This window comes from Hyalella azteca, unplaced genomic scaffold, assembly GCF_000764305.2.
Source record: "Hyalella azteca isolate HAZT.00-mixed unplaced genomic scaffold, Hazt_2.0.2 contig4943, whole genome shotgun sequence".
NCBI lineage: Eukaryota > Metazoa > Arthropoda > Malacostraca > Amphipoda > Hyalellidae > Hyalella > Hyalella azteca.
The window spans coordinates 605,156-616,274 of record NW_025935151.1 but is presented as its reverse complement, the minus strand read 5'-3'; the positions used below and the strand labels follow the sequence as shown (position 1 = coordinate 616,274).

The 11,119-nt window shown below is 41.6% G+C and overlaps 1 protein-coding gene across 1 annotated transcript; it reads left to right on the top strand.

Annotated features, from left to right (window-relative positions):
* The first annotated feature begins 3,163 nt into the window (after positions 1-3,163).
* Positions 3,164-7,484, top strand: LOC108680106 (long-chain specific acyl-CoA dehydrogenase, mitochondrial-like). Its single transcript, XM_018168861.2, has 6 exons — positions 3,164-3,294; positions 3,562-3,696; positions 4,249-4,386; positions 4,941-5,105; positions 5,663-6,241; positions 6,934-7,484. The coding sequence occupies exons 1-6, from the start codon at positions 3,182-3,184 to the stop codon at positions 7,106-7,108; spliced, it is 1,305 nt and encodes a 434-aa protein (XP_018024350.1). The 5' UTR covers positions 3,164-3,181; the 3' UTR covers positions 7,109-7,484.
* The last annotated feature ends 3,635 nt before the right edge of the window (positions 7,485-11,119 follow it).

Here is an 11,119-nt window from a genome sequence, read left to right as displayed (position 1 = left end):
CCTGACTTTAGCTCGAACTGTAAGTTGTAACTACCGTAGTGAACAACGGACTGCCACCCATAATTGAATTATATAAGGTTGACCCACGAGAAGTTCCGTCTATCAGCAGTTCAGCTTCCTTGTTACGTCACTGAAATTGAGAAACGTAAACAAACCAGTCATTCTCATGACGGATTGGTTGACTGGTTTGATCGCATTTCGGTGATTGGTCTAATGCCCGTGACGTCACTGACATCAGAGACGTCACAGGCGAACAACGATCTACATCCGCAAAAATGGGCTTCTGATGGGCCAACCTTATACTAGTTCAACCATGCTGCCACCAACCAGCCCAGCTCGCTAGTGGAACTGCATGAATTCTGCCGTGCAGCGTGCACCACCAGACGCCCGGCAGACGGTCATTTTTAGCGCACAACATCCGGGGTTAGGTTTCAGAAAGCATAGTTCTGTTCCAAAATCTATCGACAGTCCATTCGAAGCACGGCAGCGGTGGTCTCCGACAGGCGTCTCCCTTCCCTCACGTCATGTAAACTGAAGAAACGCATTCCATTATCCAGTTTTCTGTTTAAATAGTCGTGTGAACGACTGGTGGCGGTGCATCCAACAACGGCGCAGTAGTGTCCCCTCATCAAGCAAAAACTTTAAAAAGAGACATGCCCAGTACGGCAGTAGCTAGAAAACGTAGGTGGAAGCTAGTCCGTGCAACAAATATGGCCGCCGATCCCACAATGCAATTGGCGATTCGGTGCCGTGCCCGTCCTTTTCAAGGTGATATGTCGTTCATTGACTTTTATCTTATTAATTGGCTATCAAACCAGAGATTTTATAGAAGTCTATACTCCTATTCTCAGACATTTTTGTGATTGCCAGTCGCCACAATTTTGAATTTTTATATGACGCCAAGCAATTCTCTGTAAAGTGTATAAAGCGTAAAGTTTTTTTTTCATTTTGATCCTGATACTTTAGTAGAACAGGCGCGCGAAGTTGTCTCACTTTTCTTAAAATATAAAATTTTCTTCACGTGATCATGATCATTGACAGAGAAGAAACACATTAGACCTTTGTATAGGTGGAGAATTCTACTGCGTGTCATCCTTGAGTTAATTGTATTAATCGTGTTATCAGTAGTTATTCGCTAAAATGACACTGCGCTTATGGGTGATCACAAATCAATGCCTGGTCAATGCAAATAATTGTACGGTACTTGTTATCTAAGTACAACATACAGCACCACACGAAACCTACAAGAGCGATGAGAGCGCCAGCAGTTACCAAGAGTGATTGCCGAAAGTGAGTCAAGAATATTATCTAAAGACGAAAGTAAGTAAAGAAAATTGACGAAAGTAAGTCAAGAAGATTGACGAAAGTGAGTCAAGAAGATTGACAGAGACACCTACATGCGTTATCGTTCCTTGCAAACACAATCGTGCAAGAAACCCAACACACAAGAAACCCGCGCTCTCCGAGCCGAGGAGGCACCGCCCCATCACTCACCGGCACTCACCCCATGCAGTTGCTGGTGAAGGTAACGCGTCATTTGTGCATCGCCAAGTAAATTTTCAAGTTTTTTTTTGCGGAATTTGGTGCTCGTTTACTTCATTTGTATATGTAATTCAGGAGAAAGTCATAACCGTAAGATGCTACGAAATGTTCCTCGATTTCTTAAGAGTGGTGGGCAATGTGCTTATGAGAGGACGTGAGACTCCAGCATCTTATTTAAGGGCAAGGACAGAGCTGGGCAGCGCTACTTTGAAATTTAGCTGCCGCTACCGCTACCGTACATGCTCTAAATGTAACGGGCGCTACCGCTACAATTGCTTAAATGTAGCGCCGCTACAGCTACCGCTACTGAAAATGTAGCGACCGCTACATGTAGCGCGCTGCTGCCCATTTCTGGTAACAACTAACATGTTGACACTAATAACAGGCTGAAGTTGACAACATTACACCGAAAATTTTCGTACAGTTTTATTCTGTAATTTATAATATTTATGTATCATGCTGGTTTTTAAATAATATTTAATACTATTAAGTAAAATCTAAAGGCTTTATCTATAAATGTAGCGGTAGCGCTGTAGCCACAAAACCTCGTATCGCTACTTACATATGTAGCGGGCGCTACCGCTACAATTGCTTAAATGTAGCGCCGCTACATGTAGCGCGCTACTGCCCACCTCTGGGTAAGGAAAAGAGTATGTGAAAGGAGTACTTGTATCTTACTGATTTGGTGGGTGGGAGACGCATTTTATTACTGCAGGGTGTGTTTTTGGACTTGTTAGTAAAGCGGAAGGAATTGGGTGAGACAACAGGTGCTAAGCTGTTTGATTTGTGCTGCTGCCAAAATAATGTTATGTTGTGGCGCCTTAATTAATGGTTTTGTGTTATTGCTCGATACAATTTCATTCTCTCTAAACGGATAATGATTATTTAGTTTTCTTTGTTTATAGTAGTTCTAAGCGCAGTGTTTCATATTCTTAATTTTATTTCTAAGCATGACAAAGTTTCTACTGACGTGTGATGAGCGCGCTTGTTCTATAAATTCGCAATTCTGCCGGCAATAAGCACAGCGCCACTCAAGGCTCACTCTCTAATTAGATTATTTGTTTATCGATTTGTTTCTGGGTGGGCAGTGTTATACGCGACCATGAGCGGCGAGGCCTGGCAGCCTTTGTCCACTGTATTACAATGTGGAGTTTGGTAGCATAATGTCTAGTGGACCGCTGTGTGAAATTGTGGTAACTTGCAGTTTGATGCTGTGTGGGGTTAGAGTTCGTTCAAATGTACTGCTGTGAAACGTCATGGAGGGTTACTTATAGTTATAGTGGACTGTTGTGTGAAGTTATGGTAAAGTACATTTACCACGTTAGGAAGGGTTACTTGTCAAGGGCTGCGTGTCATGGTTTCTTTTCGTGAACTGCGTTGTGGGGTCAGCTTTTATCACTTCAGAATTGCAGGACTCGGTGTTATCCTGCCATAATAATTAAACTTTGAAGATTTATATAAGGTTTCTCACACTGTAGAGTGTTGTAGGGTTACGTAAGGTTTTTTTTCTTGTGCATCGTTATCGGCTTATCGCTAACTCAAGGCCGCCATACGATTAAGCTCAGTGTTGTCTCTATACGCAACCTATATAATTTTTTACATATCAGGTATAGAAGTCACTAACCGCGCTGCTGCCAAGATGTACAGGAAGATGCTCTTCCCTTCGGCACGGTATCTACGTACCGTTTCCTCACTTTCTGCCAAGCTTTTGTCAACCACCAGCCGCAACCTCTGCTCTCACGCCGACGCACCGTGAGTACCTCGTTATTATTCCTAAATATTTAAAGTCAAGTATAGCGGTAGGCATTTTCAGATTTAGTTTAACCGACAATAAATTTTCAATTCATTTAAAGATGTAAGTCACACTGAAATCTTGGTGGAATCGAGACAAATATTTTTCTGTCTATGTACTGACTTCAATCCGCAGTTCATTCACTGATGACCCATCAGGCATATAAGTCACAAGAATGTCACCATATTCACGGTGGTTGCATTTTTGTTATTTTCCATGCACACTAGGCAGCGGTTGCCGACGTCGCAAGCGGACACCATGATGGACATTGGTACGCGGTCTTTGTTCAACTCCGATCACGACCTCCTACGACAGACGGCGCGCCGATTCTTCACCGAGGAAGTTAAGCCCCATCTGGCGCAGTGAGTGGCTAGTCTGACATGCGCAGTCATTTAGACCATTCTTCAGTGAAGTTTTCAGCGAGCAACAGTCGGTTAGGTACCAATGACTATATTGAATTCCGGCAATGATAATTTGTAGTCTGTTATCTTGCTGCCCAGGCGCCGCGGGCGTCAGTAGTTCGTTGCTCACGCGCCAGCCGTTAGACAAGCTGAAACAAGGTGCAATTGCTTACTTCTTACCAATAAATGTTTGGCAGACATCCTATTATGCCCAGTAAGCTGGCCACTTCCAATGTTCAACGTAAGAGCCCCAATCTTTGTTAATAACCAGAAGTATCCCTGAGTTTACGTCCCCGTCAGTCCCAGAGTTTATGTGCCCGGTGTTCATGTCCCAGGAGTTCACGACTCAAAAGTTGATGTCCCCGTTGTGCAAGAATTTACGTCCCCGTTGTTCCAAGAATTTACGTCCCCCGTTGCTCCCAGAGTTAACGTCCCAGTTGTTCCCAGAGTTCATGTCCCAGTTGTTCCCAGAGTTTAATACCCTGAGTTTACGTCCGTGTTGTTCCCCCGCAGGTGGGAGGCGGACGGGCAGGTGTCGCGGGAGGTGTGGAGGAGGGCAGGAGAGCTGGGCTTCCTAGGGATCAACTTTCCCGTCGAGATAGGAGGCAATGGAGGAGACTTCCTTGACGTATCAGTTGCCATTGAGGAACAGTTCAGTCACCACGCTTCTCACTTTTTATTATTTTTATTACATTGAAATTTAATTGTAAAAAAGTTGAATACATTTAAGAAACAATAGGGTTTACCGTTAACCACTTTTTGAAGCCAAAGTAGGTTTTAGACTGTTAAGTTTTATATTCAATTACATTTCTCGATGAATCAGGTTCTCTTCTAGTCGAATTCTCAATTGCTTATAAATAATAAAGTTCTATTGATATTTAAGTTTGATAAAAAAATAGACTAAATGGGAAATTTTGTAATTTATCAAGTTCTACTACTGATGAAATTGACTTGCTGATAACTGGCAGGTTCATTGCCCACCGATAATGTAATTAAAATATTGACTAAAACACATTTATTTGACCATACAGTTACTGTCCTCGTTACTTGAAGTGGACTGCATAGACTCACTCGCCAGTTATTGCGTACCCTTTACTTATTTATTGTGTTGTGTTCACTTACGTCACTTATTATGTTTTCGTCTCTTATCATGTTCTCTCCACTTGTTATTCCCTGGCCACTTACGACGCACTCTTCACGCACAGGGCGTACGCACAGGCTTCAGGCGCGGGATTTTTTCTGCACAGCCAGATAATCATGCCGTATATAACGCGGTACGGAACCCCGGAGCAGGTCTCCCGGTACCTACCGGATATGTTGGCCGGTAACAAGATCTCAGCCATAGCCATGACCGAGCCTGGTGCCGGCAGGTCAGTTACCGTCCGATGCCAGTTGGTATTTTACTATCTGGTACCGGTAGGTCAGTTACCGTCCGATGACAGTTGGTAACTTGCATTGGGGTGCCGGTAGGTCTATTGCCGTACAATAATAGCTGTTTGTTTACCGTGCTATGTCGGTCGGTCAGTTACCGTCTGGTAATGAGAGGTCATGCAGTTACCGCTCGGTACCGGCCAGTCAGTAACCGTCAAATGTCAGGAGGTCAGTTACTGACAGAAGTCGTCAGTTACCATTTCAAAGTTGATGTTATCAACATAATGGACAGTTTCTCTTTACAAGTAGGCACCCCATAGCCTCATTGCCCTGCAGAGGATAATGTCGATATAGTAGTAGTTGTCTGCTGATTAAAGGGTGAGGTGTATTTCGCTTCGCAAACAGAATACCTGTCCCACACACTACTTCCTATCTACCTTTCAATCAATCGTGCATTCCGTGACTGATAATGATAACATAACTTAATGATAAACTAACTTTAATTTACCATTTAACGCACCCAGAAGTTGCTGAATTCACGTGCTCTACTTCTCAGTGACTTGCAAGGGATCAAAACACGGGCCGTTCGTGATGGCGATGACTGGATACTGAACGGGTCAAAGACGTACATCACCAACGGGTCACTTTGTGACGTCGTGCTCGTCGTCGCAGTGACAGACCCGGACGCAAAGTCTCGCGCCCACGGTCTGTCTTTATTCCTCGTTGACGCCGGCACCAAAGGATTCAATAAAGGCAAGAAGCTGCAAAAGCTTGGGCTCAAGGCACAAGACACATCCGAGCTATTCTTCGAGGACGTGAGGCTTCCGAAGGAGGCGCTCCTGGGGACTGAACTCAACAAGGGCTTCCCCCAGCTCATGCAGGAGCTGTCGCAGGAACGGCTTTGTGTGGGCATCTTCTGCATGGCATGGTGCGAGGTGATGTTCGAAGACACGCGTAATTTCATCAGAGATCGCAAAGCGTTCGGCAAGAGTCTGACGAAGATGCAAGTGATCCAACACAAGATGGCTGAACTTAAGACGAGCATTTGCGTGGCTCGTGCCTTCACTGATCAATGCATAGATCTGCACAAGCAGAAAAGACTCGATCAATACACTGCTGCTATGTTGAAATATTGGTGAGTGGTGCAGATTTGATGTAGCCCTTCTCGTGCATTCCGGGCTGGAGCACGGCCAGAAAATGTCCGATAATTCTCACATTTCTCTTCTTATGACCCCGCATTCTGATTTTATGTACTGTGATTTTACCTGGTTCAGAGTTATCTCGTTTATGATTTTCTGTATAGTACTTGTCCAAAAACGATGTCATTTTGATGTATCCTCTCGAACGTCAGCACGTAACAATTTACAGCGTGGCAAGGAGTGATGCATCCGTAAAAGATGGAGGTTTATTCAAATCTGAGCAGGATTGTACACAGAGATATAACGTTGATTCGGGTCCAATACAGTGTTGCCACACTGTAAACCTAAACCCTAGTAGAGGGATACTACATTTTTTGACGAGGTTTCAGTATCTCTTTGTTTCGGTGCCCATTGTCGTTTTCCCACTAATATTGTTCCCCAATACGTATTACTGTTCACTTTTGTTGCAGTTAGGTTCTTACTGTTCCCGTTGTTGTGGTTCTCTCCTGTTGGAGTGCCGAAATTACTGCGACTTGCTTCCATTGCAGTTTAATTAACTTACATCTATCATTAATGTAGATACATTAACTTTTCCTATGAATTTCATTACCCGAAAGAGCCATGCTTTATCATTCAACTACTTTCAATATAAGAAACACTTTACCGAAAGTTTCGTGACTCCTCACAGGGTGTCTGACCTGGCGAACAAGGTGGCGTACGACTGCCTGCAGCTGCACGGGGGGTCGGGGTATATGTTGGAGTACCCAATCTCAAGAAGCTACGTCGACGTGAGGGTACAGACCATCTATGCGGGCACCAACGAGATCATGAAGGAACTCATAGCCAGGACCATCGTGGTTTAGGAGTACTGCTATTGTTCATAAATTTATTTCGATGCCATCTAAACATGCGGATGAATTCTATACGGGTAACATTTTCTTAAAATACTATATCTCTTCTATTTCATAACGATTTGAATGAGTTTACTTCTTTAAATACTGCAGGAATTACTTCCTTCACGACGGCAGGAATTGCTTCTTTCACGACTGTTCGAGACAGAGACAACAACATGGTCTTTTAATTCAAGAATAAAATATTCGTATGGTTAAATTCTGATGTTTTTCTTTCTTACATCTAAATCCAAGACGGATATTAGATGTCGTAATGAATCATTACGTGTTCTTGTTCTTGTCTTGTTTGACGCATATATATTTATACCTATATACAGTATAATGTATAAACCTTCAGATGTATGTTTTTTAAATTATCACCAATTATAAATTGCCCTTTTAGAGAAGTTTAAATGTCTTAATAGACGGAAAATTTTCACAGATTAACTAATATAAGGAAATACTTACAGGTAGTGAATCTATTTGTTTTATTGATCATCTTCAACCAGCAGCTCACATAAAAGGAAATAGATAAAATTTTTAAAATATATTTTGATGCCAATTCAAGCCTTACAGCTCATAATTGGTCTAGCCCTCCAAGATTGGCGGAGCGAGTTCTGGGTGCGTGCCCTAGCAAGCTGTTATGGATCTGCGATGCCTCTTGTTAATGGCGCTATATGCGTCGATGGTGTCAGCCTGTAACATGGCAATGGATATGGTGTCATAAACACATCTCGAAAAGATAACTTAAAATATTCTTAAAATACTAGGTTTTTTATTACAACACTTCTCTTCAACTTCACTTCTTCTTTGTTTGTTTGTCTGCTTTCAAATCTTATAATCAAAATTTAACACACTTCTACCTCTCCTATTGATCTGAAAATTTGCACACTTGCGTAAAGTTAGAGACAATGCATGAATCAATTGACAGAATAAATAATTTTAAAAATAAAAAAAAATTTAATATTAAAAAAGTGAAAAAACAATTGATCTGAAACAAATCTTATAATCGATATTTAACACACTTCTACCTGTCCAATCGATGTGAAATTTTGAACACTTGCGTTAAGTCGGAGGTAATGCATGAATCAATTGATAAAATAAAAATAAACAATTTTGAAAAATTCATTTTTTTAATTTAAAAAATGAAATTTATAAATTAATCTTTTATATTTGATAGTAAAATTAGAAATTCATTGTGCATTTGTAACATCGGAGACACTGATTCGTTTGAAGTGTTGTCTTTAAAAAGTCATTTTTAAACGCATATTATTTTATCTTTGATGGTAATTTGATTCTTGCTTCTCGTCCAAAACTCGCATGTGAAACTCAGAAGGCAGCAAACAAGCGCCAACCTGAAAGACTTTCTGCATAGCCTGAAGGGAATTCTGATGATATCACGTCATATTGTGGGTTTCTGCTAGAATGCAACAATTTTAAATCATTGAATATAAGTTTTGAATTTACCTTGACAATAATTAGGTATAGATAGACGAAATATTTTACTTAACGAGAGAAAATATTTTTTACAATGCATAGTTGGAAATATTTAGCCATTCTTAGTTTACTGAGCAAATCAATAATAGTAACGAATGAAAGATCTTCAAGAAAACGATCAAGTAGCTGACAATGATTTACGGTTCAAACAACTTACTTTCTGGAGTGTATTTAAATGTTTTTAATACTGCTCAAACCAAGTTACAAATTATGTCCCAGACATAATTTGTCTGTCCTTACATATTACAGGGTCCGCCATATTTATGGCAACGGATGTTTGCATGCTATATAAAAAAATTGGTTTCTAGGAGACTTTTCTTTTATAATGAAGCTTAATATCATCTATTAATTCATCTATTTTATATTGCAGAAGTTTAAGGTGTCTAAATTTACTATTACTTATGGCAGCAGATAGAAATGCAATTGTAACCCTTCATGAAAAGGGCGAGAGTAATTCAGTCATTGCAAAAAAGCTCCAAATTCGTCGTGAAACTGTGTAGAAGGTGGTAAAAAAATTCAAGGAAACTGGTGAAACATGCAATCGACCTGGTCAAGGAAGGAAACGAAGTGTCTAAACAAAACAATTGGTCAAAAACACGAGGGAGAAGTTGAGGAGAAAACCTCGTCGCTCAGCTGCAAAATTGGCTGCAGAAGCAAGAGTCAGTCAGACATCAATGCGTAGAGTCCTCAAAGATGACCTCAAAACCACCCCTTAAGATGCAAACAAGGCATGAACTAACAGACCGTCATGAACGAATAAGGCTCGAAAGATGCCAGCACATTCTGGATCTCATGCATTAACTTGGTGTTCAGTGACGAGAAAAAATTGACATTGAACAAAGCGTTAACCGACAAAATGACAGAGTTCGGAGTCGGGATGGATCTGTGGCAACCAGAACAGCAACACGACGTCAAAATCCCTTGTCCGTGATGGTTTGGGCCGCGGTAACCGCCACTGGGAGGTCCCCACTCGTTTTTGTCCCCTCAGGTGTGAAATTGAACAGTCAGCGATACATTTCTTTCGGACATTTTGGAAGCTGTGTTATTACCTTGGGCCCGTAAACACTTCAACGGCTCACCATGGAGTTTTCAACAAGACTCTGCCCCATCACATGGCTCAAGCATGACCCAAAACTGGATTCAGGGTCACATACCAGCGTTCATTAGCAAAAATGAATGGCCCTCTTAAGAAGCCCTGATTTGAATCCTCTTGAATTTTCTGTGTGGGCTATTTTAAAGAGTAGGGTCTGCAGAACACCTCATGATTGTTTGGATAGTTTGAAGCCTAAATTGACACGAAAATAGGACTTGATCCCTCAAAAAATGCTGCGTGTCTCCTGTGAAGCTTTCCGGCGTAGATTGGAGGAGGCCGTCATTAAAAATAAGGGTGGTCATATTGAATAAATATGTTTGAGAATTGTTTTGGTAATTTTTAGCTACTAGCTTTTCCAATAAAAAAACAATGCACCCGTTTGTTTCATTGAGAAATAACAAAAAACATGCGTTGCCATAAATATGGCGGACCCTGTATATAAGGTCCCAGAAGGAGTCCTAAAATTTTTAACAAAAACCAACACCAGGGGCCACGGCTATAAGCTAAAAAACTGCGTTGTAATACATCCATGCGATAACATTTCTTCTTTCTTCGAGTCACCGATATGTGGAACAGCCTCTCTGACAGCATCATTGACGCTCCGAGTATGACGCCTTCAAGAACAGACTAGACGAAGCTATGCAGGAGCATATGTTGTCTTGAAATGCCTAGCACCTTACGGACCAGGCAATAATTCCAGCAGCTGTCTCAAACAATCGTCAGTTATGGAAAGATCGGGTTTAGGAGGCCGGATCCATGGTTGAACTAATTTAAGGTTGACCCACGGCGATAACGATTTTTCGCCGTTCTGTGCATCTCTAGAGTGACGTCACTGTGGCACAAAGTGTAAATAGTGTAGATCAACACACGGTTTTTTTGTCATCTTTAGAAGCATGTAAAAAATTGACCTCATCAAAATGCCCCAGGAAAATTTATTTACTGCATTCAACTAGTCTTGTTTTAACCAAAATCGGTCCTACAAATCAGTTTGACGTCACGAGGCAAGAGCCAAGGTGACGTCACAGTTGGAATAACAAATGACACCCGCAAGGCGCAGCTGCACTAGGGAAAACCTTGTATTAGTTCAACCATGAAAAAATTGACCTCGTTAAAATGGCCCAAAAAAATTTATTTCCTGCAACTAGAATAGAATAGAAGTGTCGGCACTGAAGAAATAGGCCCAAGGCCTGTTGCCGATTCGTATACTTTTCGTGACTTGATTCACAAGGGATCCGGCCTTTGGAACCCGATCTTTCCATAACTGACGATTGATTGAGATAGCTGCTGGACTTATTGCCTGCTCCGTAAGTTGCTACGCATTTTAAGACTGAACATATGCTCCTGCATAGCTTCGTCTAGTCTTATTGCCTGGTCCGTAATTTGCTAGGCATTTT

Bases quoted from the DNA above. Each gene is read 5' to 3' on its own strand.
- LOC108680106 (XM_018168861.2), top strand. From the start codon at position 3,182: ATGTACAGGAAGATGCTCTTCCCTTCGGCACGGTATCTACGTACCGTT. The intron at 5,106-5,662 runs GTCAGTTACCGT...TCTACTTCTCAG, and splicing joins ACCGAGCCTGGTGCCGGCAG to TGACTTGCAAGGGATCAAAA. The intron at 6,242-6,933 runs GTGAGTGGTGCA...GACTCCTCACAG, and splicing joins GCTGCTATGTTGAAATATTG to GGTGTCTGACCTGGCGAACA.